This window comes from Panicum virgatum, chromosome 5K, assembly GCF_016808335.1.
Source record: "Panicum virgatum strain AP13 chromosome 5K, P.virgatum_v5, whole genome shotgun sequence".
In the NCBI taxonomy this organism is placed as follows: Eukaryota; Viridiplantae; Streptophyta; class Magnoliopsida; order Poales; family Poaceae; genus Panicum; species Panicum virgatum.
In genome coordinates this window covers 15240991-15260516 of record NC_053140.1, presented here as the reverse complement: position 1 = coordinate 15260516, position 19526 = coordinate 15240991, and the positions used below count along the sequence as shown (strand labels likewise).

Below are 19526 nucleotides of genomic sequence, written 5' to 3'. Positions count from 1 at the left end.
TATATTACCTACACTTGGGAAGAACTGCGACGTCGGCCCGTGCATGGTCGACGGACACGGGAACGACGACGAGGCCAGAGACGACCCGTGGCTGTCTTCGTACTGCACACGGCTTCCGAAGTTGTGCTGGACCTGACGCAACTGATCACGCTGCCTCGACCATGCCTCTGTCTGCTCAAACTGGGTCATTGGGGATCCGGCACGTACCCTCGTCAAGTAAGTCGAGCAGTCCGTCTCCATCATGTTGCAAAGGCGAAGCTGCATCAATTCAGTAAAGTTACAGTTACAAACACATGAATTATCTTATGAATATATATATATATATATATATGCAAATATGATTAAGAGACTCACCGCGCCAGCTAGTGCCTCCACGTGGTGCCGGCCATATCCATCCTGAGGCCTCGCCTGGTGTGGCTGCGGGTGAGTGTCAACAAAAACCAGACGAGCCCGAGTCCAGGGTAAGTACCAGGTGAGGTAAGCCATAAAGGAGCTGTCTGTGTGTGGTCCTGTTGGATGGACCAAGAGCTCGTCTGCCTGTTCCCATTGGTCCACCCACGGCTGGATCTTGGTGAGCCAATCATCAGAGCACGGCAAGCCACTCCTTGACAACCTACAAAGTGGACCACGAAGAATCGTTAGATTAGAAACGAATGTATGAGCCAAGTTCATTCATAATTACCTGTGGTCCTGGCGACTGACACGCTCCAACGCGATGGGCACCGGAAACTCCTGGCGCTGCCCAAATTGTCTCCTGACTCTCCAGGGGCAATATGCCTCAACTGCGATGTCATAAACCAGGACGGCGGAAGTAAACCACAGGCTCGCATTCACGGAGCAGTGCGAAGACAGGCCTGCTGGTGCACGGGTAGCCACAGCCTCTGGGCTGTAAGGCTCCCAGATAACGTACTCGGGCGTCAGCATGTCGAGCTCCGAAACAAACTCAGGATATGCGCGTCTAACCCGCGCATGTGCCCAGGACCTCTGCATTCCGAATAAGTAAAATTAAAATTACGCTAATACATCATGTAACAATGAATAACAAAATTAGATTTGTTGCGAACGTACCTGACGCCAGATCCAGATAATTCCCATAGTGGGCCTCTCGTCCTCCTCGTCGCCGTACATGCCTCCGTGGTAAGGCTCGTGGCTGACAAAGGGCCGACCAACGGCTAACCTCTCGTACGACCAAAGCTGTAGCAGTAGTGGGCACCCTGACAGGATAGCATTCACATGTGTCTTCATGCAGCCGTCACAGAGTCCACGGTAAGTGGCTGCAAGTACCGCCTCACCCCAGCTGTAGGGCGGTACGTCCTCGTCCCCATCCGCAATCTCCCGTGCATACGGAAGGAGAATCCTATCGACCGAGTTGCCATGAGTGTTGTTGAACATGATGTAACCAATCAACCAAAGTAGGTACGCCTCCAGCGATCTGGTCACACTGTACTCGTCGGCATCCGCAGCCAACAGAGCAGGCTGCATAAACAATTAAGATTAATGGTTTCAACTATCAATGGAACATGTGAACCAGGTCTTCGAAGGACCTGCTGCTCGCGGGTGCGGGATGATCGGACCTGCTTCTTCCACGCGGTCAACCAGGGCAAAACGGGCCTCCAGCTCATCCTTCCATGAGGCCGCCACCACACGCGGACCTACAGCCTCCCCGACGATAGGGAGGCCGAGGAGGTAGGCCACGTCCTGCAGCGTAGGAGTCATCTCCCCACACGGGAGGTGGAACGTGTGTGTCTCCGGCCTCCATCTGTCAACGAGCGCCGTCAGGAGGGATCGGTCAAGCTGAATAGGCCCAACCTCGACAAGACGGCTCAGAGTCAGTAGGCCGGCGTCACGTAACCTACAAAAAAACAAAAAATGTTGAAACAAAGGAATACCGGCGAATACATAAGTGATAAACAATAATATTTCATTACATACCGGTCACACCAATCGTGGTGTATAGAGATCGCCTCGTCGGGTGGACGAGGTCGTAGCACCTCTAGGGCTCGGTGCTCAACAGCTGCAAAGTAAGACCTATGGCTCGAGTCGATCACTGGGTCTAGTAAGGAGTCCATCTCCATACCTGCATTCAAAAATATATGAGAACACATAGGTAAATATATATTTCATACAAACTGGATGTGTAATATTTATACATTACATATAGGTTCGATACAAACTCCACGCACGATTACTATATATTACAGATAGGTTCGATACAAACTGCACGCACGATATTTATACATTACAGATATCCTCCATACAAACTGGACGCACGATTACTACATATTACTGCAAACTGGTGCTCCATCTCTGGGATTTCCGGAAGGACCGACGTCAGCAGCATCATGAAGTGCATTCTGAGGACACTTCTTGTAGTTGTGACTCAATGATCCACATTGGCTGCAACGCTTTTGTGCCTTGCTTGCTTCTCTACGGATACCACGACCAGTTCTATCCTTGCATACAACCTCGAATCTATGCTCCATTGTACCTGTCGATATGACGCGGTGCAGTTTGGCCTTTTCAATCTTCTCTTGCATATATTGTGTCACTCTTTTGCAAAACTGAATTTGGAGGTTGCTGATGTTTATGCTTGCAGCCGTGTAACGCTCTCTGAAATACTTCATGCACCCATACATGATGAACTCAACAATTCCCACAAGAGGAAAGGCACGACAAGAACGCATAACCATATTGAAACACTCTGCATGGTTCGTTGTCTGAATACCATACCGTATTCCGTTGGTATCATAAAGGAATGACCATTTCTCCTTAGGTGCACCTCGAATCCAGTGTGAAAATGGTTTCTCAATTGAATCCCTAGCCTCTGCAGCCTGACTCGTGCCTGCTCCTGATGCCCTTACCTTCACTAGCTCTGCAGTCAACTGATCAAGCATCTGCCATAATGCATTGAATTTTCTCTGTTGATTTTGGGTGCACAACCTATTAAACAGGTTCTTAAGATCCTTGTTCTTGAAGTGCTCATAGAAGTTTGCACCCATATGCCTAATGCACCACCTGTTTTGGACATCGGGCCACAATGGAGGCGTTGTCGCAGTTCCACGTTGCAATTTCAGTATTGATTGCAGGATACCTGCATGCCTATCACTAATAAGGCACACATCTGGGCGTGCAGCAACAACATGAATCTTCACTCGTTCAAGGAACCAATACCAACTGTCTATGTTCTCATTCTCAACAAATGCAAATGCGAGCGGAACTATTTGGTTGTTGCAATCTACACCGATTGCGGTGAGTATCTGACATTTATACCTTCCAGTCAAAAATGTGCCATCAATGCAGATCACCGGAAGAGAAAACTGAAATGCTCTAACACAAGCACCTATGCAAAAGAATGCTCGTTGCATAATTCTTTGTCCCCTAGTCACGGCTGGTACGAGGTATGTGTCATAAATGCTTCCAGGATTTCTAGCAGCAACCTGGGATAACATACGAGGTAGGTTATCATATGATGCCTCGTATGTGCCGAACCGCATCTCGAACACCCTTTGTTTAGCCCTCCATGCCTTCAAATAACTGATGGTGTACTGGTAAGTATGCTCAATGTGTCGAACAATCATTTTTGGCTCATAATTTAGGTTGTCCATAATAAACCCATACATTTGCTTTGCAACAAAGTCGCATGATATATTGCGATGCGAGGGAAGAACTTCTGACAGCAAACAAGTGTGCTCTGTCACAATGGAACATTCCCAGTTTGACTTCCATTTTCCCTTGAATGCATGTACTCGCCATGGACATCCAGCATTCACACACTTCACCTCATATTCTTTACTGCCAGACTTTACGACTCTGAATTCTCGTTTCAATGAGATTGCCCATAGTCTCACAGCATCTTTTACGGCTTCAATGTTTGGATATGTTGCACCTTGCACTACCTCATTCCCTTTGTACTCCCACTCCTGATTTCGTACATCTTCTGCGACATGACTGCCAAAATCATACTCTTTCCACTCTTTTGGCAATGAGTACTGCTCGTCATCAGATGAGTCCTCATATTCTTCCATCTCTATTGCGGTTTGGTCTTCTGCCTCCATCTCGTCCACAATGCTATGTATCCTCTCTCCCTCATCAGCAAGGCCCTGTGGTCCCATGTTCTGGTTCTCTGTCTCTTCTGACTCATCTTGCTCAACATAATTGGTCTCTCTTCGAATACTCGGAGTTCCTTGATCTGCACAATGTTGGATTTCATTTTGTGTCTTCTCCTGAATTTGAACAAGAATGGCCAGAGGCCACCCACGCTCTAGAGCTGCTTGCATGTACTTCTGCCAGTCATCAGTGCTGTGTATCATCATTAATTCCCATAATTCACTATCTACCTCCCAATTAACAAGAGACTGGACAGTGATCACATGTGTCAATGGATCAACATGGAACCCACGCTGTAGCCACTTACATATGGAACCAAAACTCCTTTCCAAAGGTTTATCTATGCCGCTAGATGTGCGCTTAAAGGCAGAAAGATCTACTCCATTTGGCTCATACATAACATTATATTCACCATAAAATACTTGAAACTGCATCTTGCTCAATATATCTGTATATCACATAATACTTATCGAGTTATACTCTTTACTTCACTACCTTATTCAATAATTCGTAAAAACTAAGTGTAACATCCTGAAATTTCACTAAGCAAATCATGCGCTAAGTTGTTTTTCGTTGAGCTCGACTTCCCTTAAACCCTGAACCCAAGTCCCAGAAATTCTCCTGAACAACCCGACACCCGGTTTCAATTCGCGTCCCATCCATTTTTTTTTCTATCCGGCGCGATGTGTCGCGACCGGACGCCGCGAATCCCGCCCCCCTCCTTTTTCCTCTCTCCTCTCCGACCGCGTGCCCCACCTCCCGCGGCCCGCACGCCACGCGTGGCCGACCGCGGCCGCGGTCGCCGCTGGCGCGCACCGCCCCTCCCCCTCCTTTTTCCTTTCTCTCCCTCCCTTTTCCCCATTTCCTTTTTCTTTAATTCTTTTTCCTATTTTCTTTTCCTTTTTCCCTTCACCTTTTTTTTCTCTTTTCTTTTTTTTCCTCCCTTCCTCCCCTCTCTCCTCTCCTCCCTCCCCTGTCGCGCGCCCAGCCGCGCCGCCCGCCTCCGGCCTCCCTCCCGCGCGCGCATCTCCGCTCCCGGCTGCGCACGCGCGAACGCGCCAGGCCGCCTCAAGCCGCACCCCGCCTCCCCCGCTCGTCCTGCACGCCCCGCCGAGCCGGTCCACGCGCGTGGACCGCGTGCTCGGAGCACCGCCGCGCCGCCCGCCGCTGCCAGGCTGCCCGCTCCCGCGCACCGCCGCCTCGCCGCCCGCGCCACCCCGCTGCACCTCGCCCCGCTTGCGCGCACGCGCGCACGGAGCACAGGGCCGTGGGCGAACGCGCCGGGCCGCAGCAACGTGAGCTCCGCCGAGCCCACGAGCGCGCCTGGCCACGCCGCGCGCCGCCCGCCGCTGCCCCGCACAGCGCCGCCCTGTGCTCACCGCCTGCCGCACACGTCCCGTCGTCCCTGCACAACAGCGCTGCCCGTGCGCCGTTCCACGACGCGCGAGCACGGCCGAGCGCCATTAAGGCCCGCCGCGCCGCCCGCCGGGCGCCACCTACTCGCCACCGGCCACGCCCCCCCCCAAACCGACCTACAACGGCTATAAAAGGCCCCGCCGGCGCCGCTCCTCCACACCCAAACTTCCCCGGCCACCACCGCCTCTCCTCGCAGCTCACAGCGCCGCCGCCGCCGCCATCTCCGCCCGCCGCCGCCGGTTCACGTCGCCCTGCTCCCTCGCCGCGCCCCGAGCCGAGGTGAGCTGGGGAATCGAACCCCACGCCCCTCCTAGCCCTTTTCCCCCACGATTCCGGCCGCCCCAGCGCCCTGAGCCACCGGCCCAAGTGTAAGGATCACCGGGGTGTCCGACCCTAGAGGGGGAGGGGGTGAATAGGGTCGCTAATCGCTTTTCTATCCTAGGGCTCAATCTAATTGCATAAGATAAACCTAACACGTCCTACACATGCTAGTTATGACTAAGGTTTATTTATGCTACCCTCTACTTACCCCAAAAGACTTGCAACCTAGCCAATCCTAATCAAACTAACTAGGAAAGTAAAGGTAAGCAAGAAAGAGTAAATGCGGAAACGTAATGCGGTAAGTAAAGCGGTAACGGAGAGGATATGCAAACTCCCGTGAAGACACCAAGACACACGATTTAACGTGGTTCGGTTAGGACACCAAAGTCCCTCCCTACGTCCACGGCCACTTGCTCACAAAGAACAAGTGGGATGCCGAGTCTCTTCGCTTGATCACCGTCTTGCCACGCCTCCAAGGCTCCCGACAAGCAAAGGCTAAGTGACGCCAAGTCACAAAGACGAGGTCACCGCCACCGTCTATCTCGAAGCGTCACCACGGCACCGTCTTCACTATCTTGGAGCTTTAACACCAAGTAGGGGCCTCCTTCCCCGCACAAAGTGTCGTTGCCACTCCACACCAAGTCGGAGGGTCACACGACGAGTACACAAGTTGCTTGCCGCAGCAAGACTTTCTCTCAAGCTAGTTCTCTCAAGAACTAAGCCCAAACAAGCACTAAGCACTCTCACAAGTGTGCTTAAGCCTATATGATATACAATGAAGCTCTATGGTGGTTGGAGATGATCTTTAGCTCTAGTATACTTCTTTGAACTCCAGCACTCTCAAATGACCCGGCCTTGGGGGTATATATAGGCAGCACAAGCAAATATAGCCGTTGGAGAAAAGCTGCCAGAAAAACGCTTAACGCCGGTTAATCCGATGCTCCCCAAATCGCCATCGTCGGTTTAACCGGTGATACTAAACTGCCCACTGAAAACTAGCCGTTACGTGTACGGGCAATCAACCGACGCAATCGACCGGTGTATGTAATGTTAGCGTCGGTTTAACCGGTGAGTGCAACTGTCCTCTGATCCTTGAAAAACAAACTCTCTGGACAACTGCACCGACGCCATTAACCGGTGCATCATCGGTTCATCCGATGTATGCATTTTTCTTGGTCTGCTTCTGCCATTGCACCGACGTATTCAAACTTCCTATCGTCGGTTCATCCGGTGCCAAACCCTAGCCCGCAGGCCATCTCTGTCATTGCACCGATGAGTACATTTTGCCTTACGTCGGTTCATCCGGTGATACTAAAACTTCCAGACGTGCTCAAGTCAATGCACCGACGTGTGTAATTTGCTTGGCGTCGGTTCGACCGGTGACTTGATTTCTTTTAGGTTTCAGGGCGCTGCCCTGAGACCCGCGAGGGGCCTAGCTTCGCCTCTCTTCTCTTTGTCATCACTTGAACCTAAAAGCCTGAGTATATCATCTAAGCAAACACATTAGTTCAAGTGTTGCGTGTGTCATCAATCGCCAAAACATTATATTGAAATATGGCATGAGAGGCCATTTTCGCTACACCAAGGCCGCCGCCGGCGAGCCCCCGCCTCCCCTGTTTCCCAGTGCGAGGGGGAGGAGGGAGATGGCAGTTTTGCCATTAGGCCCTCCCCTTTCCCTTTATTCCATAAAGAACCCCCCACTCCTTATGGGCTTTTTCCTAAAAAGGCCCTTTTGTTTTTCTATTTTTGCAAACAAATCCTCCACTATTTAAACCTAATAATAATTAGGTCCCTGCACCTCCCTTTTAGGCCCAAATACTTTTAGAAATCGTAAACAGGCCCCGAGTTTTCCCGAATTATTTACAACTAGGCCCCTGCCCTTTTATCCGATCCCGAACCTTTACTAAGACCTATCATTTCTTGTAACAAACGACCTCTGATCAACCCGAAACTTTATCACGCCTTTCCTAACCAAGTCTTGGCCATGCCATTAGGAAACCACTCGAAAATAATACTTCGTACTCTATATTTTATGTGTCTCCAGTACGAGCTCAACGATAAACCTTTTATTTCCTGTGTCTTGATTGTGTGCGTGTTTGTTTGCGTCGTAGACCACGGAGTGAACGAAGGAGAGCCCGTCAACGAGCAGTACTGTGAGCAGGAGAACGAGGACCAGTTCCGCGACCCCGAGCCCGAAGGACAGGACTTCCCCGAAGGCTACGAAGACGGCAAGTTCAATCCCATCCTTTGATACATGTTTCTGTCCTAGTTTTTATAAATACAACCCAATGGCCTGTTTTATAAAATTGCATATGATTTTACTTGCATGAAAACACGGTTGGATAGCCACCCCTTGATTTGTGATGACCATTCCTTGACTACCTAGATTAATGTCTGATTTCGCTTGGACGTTAATCGATATTAGAATGCTTAGGACTTTACTCATAATACTATTTGATTTATAAAGAAAATGTGTGTGTGGGGCGGGTTAAAATGTGGATTTTCGAAAGATGAGTACAGACGGGATGGACGGCATTTCTGTGGGAATTGCCGATTGGTGTGCTTATGCCTGCGTGGCAGGGCAAGGAAGGGAGATATCCATCTTGTCGTGTCTAAGGACCGAGTTGGTGTTACGTCTCACCTAACTCCACTCTCGTGCAAACCACTCGACCGTTGAATGGGCAACGGCGTAGCATAAATCCCACTAGTTGGTGTGACAGCCATCAGGAGGGCTGAGAGCAACGGGTGACTAAGGAAAAGGGATAAGCCCAGAGTGACTTATGCCCGGTTATACCTGTGTGAAGGGTCGACGACCCCTTGGTGCATCCCGTGATGGTTAGTCAGGCTTAGCTATGGTGGGTAATGGCTATGTTGGGATCTACACCGACACGACGGTGTTCGAGTTGTGGCATCCTACTTGTGGGTAAAGTTGCACACCTCTGCAGAGTTAAGAATCTATTCGAATAGTCCGTGCCCACGGTATTGGGCGAGTTACGGTGTGGTCTCACAACTAGTGTTCCTTGGGATGGGCTGGTGTGAGTTGTTTTGGAATTGTGTCTGGCAGTTGTGCCGTGTGCTACGACGGACGGGGAGTCCGGTAGCAGTTTTAAGACGTGAACTCCGTGTTGCTACAAAAACTGATTTCTAAAAGGGTCTTTCTTTAAAATCAACCCCTGCTTAAAATATTGTTTTTTCTGCAAATTAAACCGTAATCCTTATCCTTGATTTACCTATGCATATCATTCTGATTTAACCCCTCCGTGGGTGTGGTTGGACTTGCTGAGTACGTTTGTACTCACCCCACTCTTACTTTTTACAGAAGAAGACCCAGACTTCGTGCCAGACGACGCCGAGTAGGGTTATTGTTCTACACCCAACCTTGCCCGTGGAACCGGCCCCGTTGAGATGCCTCCGCTGTCGCAGTACTCTGAGCCCGTAGTAGACCCTATGTGGTTTGCGGTCTGGTGTTATGTTGTAGCTTGGTTAATAATTATCATCATCTGTATCGAGTGTCCTCCAAGGTTTGTACGGTTTTGAACCATCTGATGTAATAAATGTGGCATCAGCCTCCTGGGACTGGTGCTTTGTATCACATTTAAGTCTTCTCTTATGAGGGGACGCTTCACTAAGTATGAAATTCAACTACAACGTATAAGTATTCATAACTACGTGATGACACTCAAATTCTATACTGCATATGCCAAATTCTATTCTAAATCATAATTAATTTATAAACACGTCTCTAATAGTACTGCAATTACAATAATAAATGCGTAGAACTAATTTTCTAAACTAATTTACTACTACGTAACTACAAACTAAAGTATCATTGAACTCCTACTTAAATGGTTCTACTATAGCACTAATTAAATTAAATTACTCATATTTAAATACGTAGTACTTAAATATAACAATATTTAAACTAAATGTACTAACTTGCAGATCACAAGTGCTAAATCCGGCAGGGCTTCGCCGCTTTCCTTCTCCTCACTCCTCTCTTTTTTTCTGGATTTTTGGTGGAATTTTCGGGCTCAAATGAGGAGGGAATGGGAGGGTCAGCCCTTTTATAGGGGTGGGTACCCCGGTCGCCCGCGGGGGGGGGGGGGGCGACAGGCCCCCTGCCGCGCCTGTGGGCCGGGCCCAGCGGCGGTCGCCCGTGGGCTAGGCGACAGGCCCCTGTCGCCCCCCCCCAACCGGCGACAGGTCTTTTTTTTCTCCAGGGACTTCGTTGCGAATTTGAAGAAAAAAAATTACGCTTTAGGCCTGTCGCCCTATGGGAGGGCGACCGGGGTATATTTTTGAAATATTTTAAAACGGAAATATATTTTTGAAATTTTAATTTTTAAAAAATATAAAAAAGAAAAAACCGCTCATGTCTTCCCCTCCCACTCTGTCGATCTCCCCGTCGCAGTTCCTCGCCGATCTCCTCCTCCACTCCACTCCACTCCACTCCACCGCCACCGCCCGACCCCAATGGCGTCGCCTCGCCGGCGCTCCCTCCCGCTCCGCTTCCTGCTCATCATCATCCCCGTCCCCCTCTTCCTCGTCCTCGTCCTCCTCCACCGCTCCACTCATCCCACCGCCACGCTCCTCGGCACCGCCGGCTCCGGCTCCGGCTCCGGCTCCGGCTCCGGCCCCGACCCCCGCCGCTTCTCCCTCCTCATCAAGCTCCTCGCCTACGACCGCCCCGCGTCGCTCCGCCGCTGCCTCCGCTCCCTCGCCGCCGCGGACTACGACGGGGACCGCGTCGCGCTCCACGTCCTCCTCGACCACCGCCCGCCCAACTCCTCGCTGCCCTCCCTCGCCGCCTCGCGCGAGATCCTTGCCTTCGTCGACGCGTTCCCGTGGCCGCACGGCGAGAAGCGCGTGCACTACCGCGCAGCCAACGCGGGGCTCCAGGCGCAGTGGATCGAGGCGTGGTGGCCCGGCTCCGACGACGAGTTCGCCTTCGTCGTCGAGGACGACCTCCAGGTCTCGCCGCTCTACTACAGATTCCTCAAGCGGGTCGTCATGAAGTACTACTACGACCGTGAGAACTACAGCCCCTACGTGTTCGGCGCGTCGCTGCAGCGACCTCGGTTTGTTGCAGGTGAGAGCTTGTTTACGAGTGCTTGTTTACTCGCGTGCCTTAGTTTGGAAGAAAGGATCCGGGAAAGCAGACTGTTGACAAATGGGACTTGGCAATGTAAATGATGTGTTTTCTTTAGTTAGTGGAGATTAAGCTGCTATTGAGTGTGGCGTCATGTTTTGCTTACCCATTCGTGCAGATGTGTCACTTTCTTTGAGATTAGTTAGATTAGAAGACTGACTCTGTTTGTTCTGTAATGCCTGATTGAGGAGATTATGTGCTTATTCTTATGATTTATAAAGTTAACTGTCATCTTGTATAAGAACTTCTGACACTGGAACTGTGAACACTGATCTGAAAAGCAACTAGGTAGGCTTTTGCAAAAGAGGTTCTGTCACAAGAATTTTGAACACCATTCTGAAAATCAATTAAGTAGGCAACGCTAAAATATGATGATACCATGCTACTGTGTTATAATCTCTGGTGCCATCTTGTGTATCACTTAGAAAGTTGGAGGCTAGCAACTTAAAAATTTCCTGCAAGTGGATTAATGCCCCCACAAGATTGCCTTGAAGCATGCAGTCATTATAGTTCGGAGGACTTTGATCACAATCTTTCTGACTGTAAGACATTTTTGTTTGGCAAAATTGTTTGATTTGTTTTGTGTTCTGATTGCCTGCAGCATTCTCATATTGCTAAAGTTGTTTAGTGAGGTGTGATCATGGCCAGTTATTGATGTTTTTTTCCCATTTCTGATCTTGAACTAAGATCCAGTATGCTCTACTGACATGGTCTAGGATAAACAGGGTGCTCATGGAAATAGTGTCTGCCTAGAATCTAGAAGCGGCCATCTGGTTTCTTCAGATTCATACTGTAAAGCTTCAGTTTCTAAGAAATGCAGCTGAGATACCCAAGCTGAAGATAGAAACTGAACCTATCAACCTAATTAATTGACATCGTCTAACCCATTGGTATCACCTTAGTAGGTTAACACAAACATAATGAAATTTTCAATTTTATTCAAGAAAACAGTATAAGCACCTTCTCAGTGGCAAAAATACTGATTTGAAATCAGCAAAAGTGTGTTTCATCAAACCAATTTTTGATTTCAACAAGTACAAAGCATCTTGGCAAGAAGACGAATCAAGAGGCATGACCAAGCAGCATTGAGTTGCTTAGCTCATGTCTCTCTTAGTTTCTTCTGCATCCTTACCAGCTTGAGAGCTCAGCATTTGGCTCTTAGTGCGCGGGTGAGCCAGTGATCTGCTGCAGGCTACTACAGATTGGAGTGGGGAGGCAGTGCTGTGGACAAGAAGCAAAGGTTGTGGTGTGAAGGCAGGGGCGAGGGCAAACGTCGGGCAGTGTGAGGTGAGACTGCAATAGGCGAGTTAGGCATGGCAGGTCTGTGAGAGTGGGATTTCTGCAGTAGGGGGAATTAGGGTGCTCGCACATTGAACCTGGTCTTGCACAATATATTAATCGGACTGGTTGGCCGGTGGGTTGCTAGGAAGGCCAGGTATGTTCAGAAATCAATTGATCGGTTTCTTCAGCCTGTTTGGTACTTTGGTTTCCAGCTGATAAAACCTGAACCTAATACCGAAAAATGAACAAAACACATTTCAAAACCGCACCTAGCACTGAACACCAAACTGTTAGAGTATATTTGGTAGTATAGGAAATATCTCTGGGAGGCATCTTGCCCTTCAAGTCTTGTACCCCTATATATTCGCCTTAGAGGCTCAATGTAATACAACCCACGATTATACAGAATCTATTCTTCCTGCACAAATAAACTAAGAAATTTAGGAACTTTGTCATCAATTTTTCATTATATGATTACAGCAAGTGCTTGTTAGTTTGGCAATAACTCAATGTTAACCAGTTGGTTTTGAACTAAACAGGTAAACATGGAAACAAGATACAGCTGGACAGTGAGACTCGGCTTTTCTTGTATCAGATGGTAGGTACCTGGGGCCAACTTCTCTTTCCAAAACCATGGAAAGAATTTCGACTATGGTACGATGAACACAAAGCTAAAGGACTCAAACCTATTCTCCAAGGCATGGTATGCTTTCTTTTTCTTACTTAATGTCTATGTGCTTCTTCAGTTGGTGGTAATGGAATGATTATGTAACTCATGTCAAATTTTTGGTGTGACTAGTAAGAAAAGTTATCTGTGGCATGTTTCTTCCTAAGATGTTATGTGAAGTTCATATTGTGCCAGATTTGTTAGCTTGACTGATGATGTTATTCCCTCCAACCTTTGCAGAAAACTACAGGATGGTATAAAAAGATGGGCGAGAGAATATGGACCCCTTGGTTCATTAAATTTGTGCACTCACGAGGATACTTTAATATCTACACAAACTTCCTGAAGGAAAGGGCCCTCAGTGTCTCTCATAGGGATGCAGGTGTGAACTATGGAAAAAGGGTTGGGCCAGATTCTACTTTGTTGGATGGGAAGAATCTTGATTTCAATTTATGGGAATTGCAGACTCTAAAGAAGCTAAGGTGGTATGATTTTTGCTTTGATGAAGTTCTTCCAGGAAGAGTTGTTATGAAATTTGGTGAACTTGTTTCCATGCTCAAATCGGTGCAACTAAAAAGTACTGTTGTACTTATAAGTTTGTATTCAGTAGAAGAGAGATTTGCAAGAAACTTGATTTGCCATCTTGACAAGGCAGACATGCAGAACTACATTTTCCTTGGTGATGATTCAGAGTTTCTGGATGATATTGCTCATAGAGGATATCCCGTCATTAATGGTACTGGATTTCTTCAGAGCATCAAAATGAGTGGTTTTGTGAGCTCTGATGATTTTGCTAAGCAAACATTGGTTAAATCTTATGTGATAAAAGCTTGCTTGGACCTAGGCTATAATCTATGGCTGCTAAATGGGAATATGATTTCACTTGGCACTAAGTTGATGGAACCATCAGATCAGTCAGCTGACTTCTTTACTGCAGATGTAGGGTTGGTATTTATAAGGAGCTCACTAAAGTCGAAAAAAGCATGGAGTGAACTTGCTATGTCGAGAGTTCAAATGATGTGTACTTCTAGTGATTTTTCTGCTTCCCTGAAACAGAAGAGTTTTGGTCGTATACTGACCGAAGTGCTGGCAAGCAGTGCTCGTGCTAGACTGGGAAAACTGGATGAGGGGATCAAAGTTATTGAATTAGGGCCTAACACCTCAAGAAAATCAATATCAGATGGTCAAAGTAATGTACTTTTCTGGTCTCACAGTATGGCTTCAGATTCAGTTCAAAAGCATCTTGAAAATATGGATTTATGGTTGATTGACTCAGATTTGTCTTGTAGCGCTGTTGTTTGTCACCAAAAGCAGAGGTAGCCTTTGTTGTTTTGGCACATTACTTTTCTTCCCCAGAAAAATATTGATGCGTCCTCAGAGGGGTTCAAGGAAACAGGATGATTTGCTCCTACTTTGTAAAACATGTGATGACATTTATCTTAGGATGCGTCAGGATCAGCCGTTGTGTGATCTTTTGTAGATTATGTGACCTTGAAGCTGTGCAGTCAAATGTGTCTGTTGTTGACTACAGTTGGTTATGCCACTGAAGATAGTTTCGGAGTTCTGCTTCTGTCATGAACTATTTGCTGAACAAGCTATAACTTTAAGGTCTTGTATACCTGGATGTTTTATTGGTTTGGTGAGGGGAAAGTATTTAGTTGGCTAAGCAGCTAATTCAACTCATGGGGATAGTTTTGGATATGCTATGAATGCTGTGAGTGAACCACGTCGATCGCAATGCCCCAACTACGATCCCTGCAGACACTAAATCATGGGAGGCTGAAACTGGTATGATTCTTTTTATCCAAAGCACAAGTACATATTAGTCTGTACTCTCTAATTCTGTAGCAATTCAATATTCTTTGTCCTCACTAATTCTGTAGCAATTCAATATTGTACAAAGTAATCATGAACAGCTGCGAGCCTGCAACAATAAAAGTTGTTTGTCAGATATGCATAGCTAACAAAAATGTGTGGTTTTCTTTTGGTCTGTGATTGGATTTTTCCTGTATACTTCAGAATTCAGATGCAAGTTTAACATCGTCTCTTTTTTTTTTTTGGAGATATGCTCAGAGCAATGATATTGCAAAGGATCCAGAGCACGCGATGCCTCTCCTACGGGACATATGTTTTTTTTTTGAGGGGTCAGCGGAGGGGAAGAGAATCCCCAACTTGATTCATTCATTTGTTCACTTGGCTCTAAAAGACCTGATTGTTTACAAAGGCTACAATTTTTGAAAGGCTTACATTGCCAAAGAAAAGATTGAGCACCACTGATCACCCAGAAGGCAGAAGATAATTGTGGCATGGTACCATTTAGCATCATTTGGTGTCATAAGCAAAAAACGTGATCAATTTCATGTTGACTTTGTCCTAGAGATATAAGCAATGACTGCGTGTCAATTTAATTTTGTTGCATTCAACTAGATTTATATCATACTAACACCAGCACCCACAGAAAACTAGTGTGTAGTTGAACTCAAGTACACACAGGTCAGCTGTAGCTACAACAGTTCCCAGAAGCAAACATAAGAGCGATTACAGATCAGCAGAAAATTGGCAAGAAAGCTGTTTGAAAATTGTTCACGGCATAAGATTAACCTGTGACAGTATAAACTTAGTGAAATGTAGGCAACATCAATAGCAGGTTTGAGCGGTAGATTGCTAAGTTTAACTACAATAGTACAACATCCTCGTATAAGGACAGCAAGGACTCAGCACTCCCTTAGAGCATCTCCAAGAGTGCTTAAAAAATACTCCAAAAAGAAGTTTTGGGTAAAAAGCTGAAAACCAACCCTCCAACAGTGGCCCAATCTCTTGCCCAATTTTTTAGCTCGCCCAAAACAAACGCTCTGCTGAGCCAGATATCCGCCAACGCTAGTCGCTCCCAATCCCGAAATTTACCCGCGATACCCGTCATTTCTCGCTTCCCGCGCCTCTCCGTGTGTTTTCCCTCCCAGTCGCGCCATTTTTCTGCAGCGGCGCTTCATCATCCTTGCCGATCCAGCCGCCGCCTCTCTCCATTGCACCTTCCAGGGCATGTTGGGCGAGCAGTGAGGCAATGCCGTGTCCCATCTATCTACGGCGCTCCTCCGTCTAGACTACAGGATCTCCGGCATCGACGAAGCAGCCTTCCGGCCGCCGGCGGATCCATTCTGTCCACGGCGGCGGCTCCCCTCCACCCAGTAACGCTCTCTCTGGATTGCCTCCCCCGACGGCTCTAGGTAAAAAATGAGCCAGTTCCTGTACGCACGATATGAAGTTTTGCTTCGATTTGTATCCGGTGGCTAGCTAGATGCTGAACTTCCATTGTTTCAGCATTTGCTTCCATTCTCAGTGATGAGTAGTAGACATTGTTGACAGAACAACTCCGTCAAGTATTCCTTGTTGGTCGGATATATGCAATGATTATATGATTTGGTTTTGCTCTACTAGATTTTTTATTTTCCTGTGATATTGAAGAGAGGATATATATTGTGAGTAGTTGTAATACTATCTCCTAGTTTCTGAAGTGACAAAACAATGCATTGTTGGAGCAGGAAAATTGATCCTGTTATTAGATCTATCGATTGATGTAACTAAATAATTAGCCTTTCTATCAAAAATCGGCGAGAGCAGGCAGTGTTTGTAAATCTTCCGTGAGATAAATAAAAAAAAATCTGGGCCCACCTGATGATGATGTGTCACCGTTTAAATTTGTTTTGGGAGAGTACTTTTGGGAACTGTTGGGAGAGGTGATTTTTTTCGCTCCCAATAACTTTTGGCAAGATCCCATAACCAGAATTTTTGGACTCTATTTTTTGGGCACTCTTGGAGATGTTTTTAATGACCCTGCGACCTCAGTTTAACCTGAATAAAGTGACCACGCAAGGACGAGACCCTGATCACACCATTTTCGTTGATATTACAGTTAATGAGAAATATCTGATGGAAGAAAAAAGAGAGGCAACAGACATTGTAAATAAAGTTTGGATTATCATAATACATAGCTGAAGAACTAGTAGCCTATATCAGCAGCTTTTGTACCACTCGAATTGTGGATCAAAACAAAAAACATGCTACGACCGGAATACAAATTTCGTTGCAACAGGGGAAGCATGACAAATGCAACACTGCATCGTTGATCGCAAATCTGAAACGGGTAATCCCAACGGAGAAGGGCACCCACGCTAGCAATGATTTGGATTCCTTGCCACTCCCCATGCCCTGCGATTTCGCCATCTATTCCGGTTTAACATGGAACCCAAGCAAACCTGGTGGGGCAATCGGAGGCGGAGAAAGGGAAGGGGGAGCAGGGTTAACCTTACCGGTGGTAACCGGTCCGGTTTGACCGGTTACCGGTCAAACCGGTCCGGACCGGTTCCGGTTTTGGCCGGTACCCAACCGGCCAAAATTCAAAATTTAAATTTAAATTCAAAAAATGAAAAATTTTCAAAAAAAATTCCTAAAAATACTTCAAGTTGCGATGAATCTAATGGTATCAAATTTTCTCAAAAATTTGTTCATTTAGTATAGTTTGCGGGAATTTAAAGTTAAATCAAAAAAGAAAAAGAAAAAAAATGGGCCGGCCCATTAAGGCCCACCGGTCAAACCGCCCGGTAAACCGGTCGGTAAACCGGTCAAACCGGCCTGTAAACCGGTTGCACGGGAGCTTTTGAATTTGGGTTTGAATTCAAACCGGTCAAACCGACCGGTAAACCGGTAAAACCGGCCGGTAAACCGGTCGGAACCGGTTGCACGAGAGCTTTTGAATTTATTTGAATTTGGATTTGAATTCAACCGGTTCCGACCGGTAACCGGTCAAACCGGTCCGGTAAACCGGAACCGGAGCCCGGCGGTTACCGGTCGGGAAATAAAACCCTGGGAGGGAGGCGGTGGCGGCGGCGGCGAAAGCCATGGACGGGGAAGACAAGCAAAGCAGTCGAGCGGAGGGAGGTTGCGTTGAGGCCCACCTGTCTGTCAGAGTATCAAGGAACAGCGATTTTTAATCTTTATTGGGAATGACTTGGAATTCATCCATTTCATTTTTATTCAGATCAAATTCAGGTAAAGATGCATTTGCATGAATTTGGTTTTCCTTACATGTACTGCAACAGTTTTCTGATTAAAGAAAATCTTGCAGCTTGTCTTTTTAGCTACAATATTCTCTGCTTCTTCAATATATAATATATAGGGATTTTTGTCCACAGGACACTCTCAAAACGATGATTTGTGCGCTGCACACCGAACTTCTTGAAATAGTCTGCAGCACATCCTAAATTTGTGTTTTTGTGCGCTGCACATTGGCCCCCTTAAACAAATCTTTTACAGCCTGGGAAGTGAGAGAAGGCCGGGTAAAAGGACCAAAATACCCCCCACGAATTGCCTCGGCGAGCCTCTGCGCGCACTTCTTCAGCGCGTGGATTTCCCTGAGCAGGCCGCACGAATTGCGCCGGTCCTTGCGCTTGCCCTCCTCGGCGAGGCGTTCTTGGAGTGCGAGGAGCGGCGGCGCCCAGGGGAACGCGGCGCGCGGCGGCGCGGCCGGGAGGTGGTTCGCCTGGAGCGCGCCGCCGCAGTCCGGGCAGGGGAAGGCGGCGACGAGCGCCCACGCGGCGAGGTGGAGCAGGCAACCCATGGCGTAGGCCGGCGCGGCCAGGCCGGCCCCGATGGCCGCGTCGTCGATGAGGAGCACGGAGAGGTCCGCGAGCGCCTTGCGCGCGCGGCGGAGCTGGCCCTCGTGGATCTCCCCCTCGGCCGGCGCGAGCAGCACGGACGCCGCGATGCCGGCGAGGCGCGCGCTCCCCGAACTCCGCCGCCAGCCGCTCCGCCTGCGCCGGCCATGGAAGGGTGTTGGATGGAGCTGAATCCGCGACGAGGGAGGAAGGATGAGGGACGTGCCGGCCATGGAATGGGGGAGGACGACGGCCATGCCGGGCGGGAGGAGCAGGAGGGCGTGGCCATGGAGAGAGAGGGGTGCGGGCCGCCCCCGCCAAGTCGTCCGCCGCAGGCTCGCCGGCCGTGCCGCGCGGGAAGGGGCCGGGGCGGCTCGCCGGCCGGCGCAGGGAGGGGGCGGGACGGCCCACCGGCCGAAGCAGAGAGGGAGCGGCGGAGGAAGCAGGAGGGCTCGGCCATGGAGAGAGAAGCGAGGAGGAAGAGGGCAAAGGGCAAAACTGTTTTTTTATCTGACCTCTCAGTTGAAAATGAGTAGTTTATTGGATGTAGTGTGTGGTAGACTAAATGACCCTTTCGCGGTGTGCTGGGAACAAATTCGAGTTTGGCGGTGTGCTCTACACAAAATCATGCTTTCACAGTGTCCTGTGGACAAATTTCCCTAATATATATCATCAGATGCTTCCATTCATAGTTGATTCATATCCTTCCACTGCAAAAACTGATTGAATTCTCCGGTTCAGCACAAAAAAAACATAGCATCCCACAGTTGAATTTCTGCAGTTAATTTTTCCTAATCAAGTTCTAGCATTCTAGAAACTGTTGATGGCCCCAGACAACAGCATGGGCCACGACCAAAAAATCAAAGCCATCTTGATCAATCGAGAACATCACAATGCCAACAAAGAAGAAGAAAAAACACTGCAACAATTCACA

The 19526-nt window shown here is 48.1% G+C and overlaps 1 protein-coding gene across 2 annotated transcripts; it reads left to right on the top strand.

Moving 5' to 3' along the window:
* The first annotated feature begins 10244 nt into the window (after positions 1 to 10244).
* On the top strand, positions 10245 to 15367 carry LOC120706590. 2 transcript variants are annotated; one of them, XM_039991271.1, is made up of 4 exons: positions 10245 to 10933; positions 12814 to 12977; positions 13182 to 14729; positions 15005 to 15367. In XM_039991271.1, the coding sequence occupies exons 1-3, from the start codon at positions 10318 to 10320 to the stop codon at positions 14259 to 14261; spliced, it is 1860 nt and encodes a 619-aa protein (XP_039847205.1). In that variant the 5' UTR covers positions 10245 to 10317; the 3' UTR covers positions 14262 to 14729; positions 15005 to 15367. The 2 variants fall into 2 exon arrangements, with proteins under 2 accessions (XP_039847205.1, XP_039847203.1); XM_039991269.1 differs by having other exon boundaries at positions 15015 to 15359.
* The last annotated feature ends 4159 nt before the right edge of the window (positions 15368 to 19526 follow it).

Coding starts and splice junctions, on each gene's coding strand:
- LOC120706590 (XM_039991271.1), top strand. CDS start 10,318: ATGGCGTCGCCTCGCCGGCGCTCCCTCCCGCTCCGCTTCCTGCTCATC. Junction 10,934..12,813: donor GCGACCTCGGTTTGTTGCAG/GTGAGAGCTTGT, acceptor TGAACTAAACAG/GTAAACATGGAAACAAGATA. Junction 12,978..13,181: donor AACCTATTCTCCAAGGCATG/GTATGCTTTCTT, acceptor CAACCTTTGCAG/AAAACTACAGGATGGTATAA.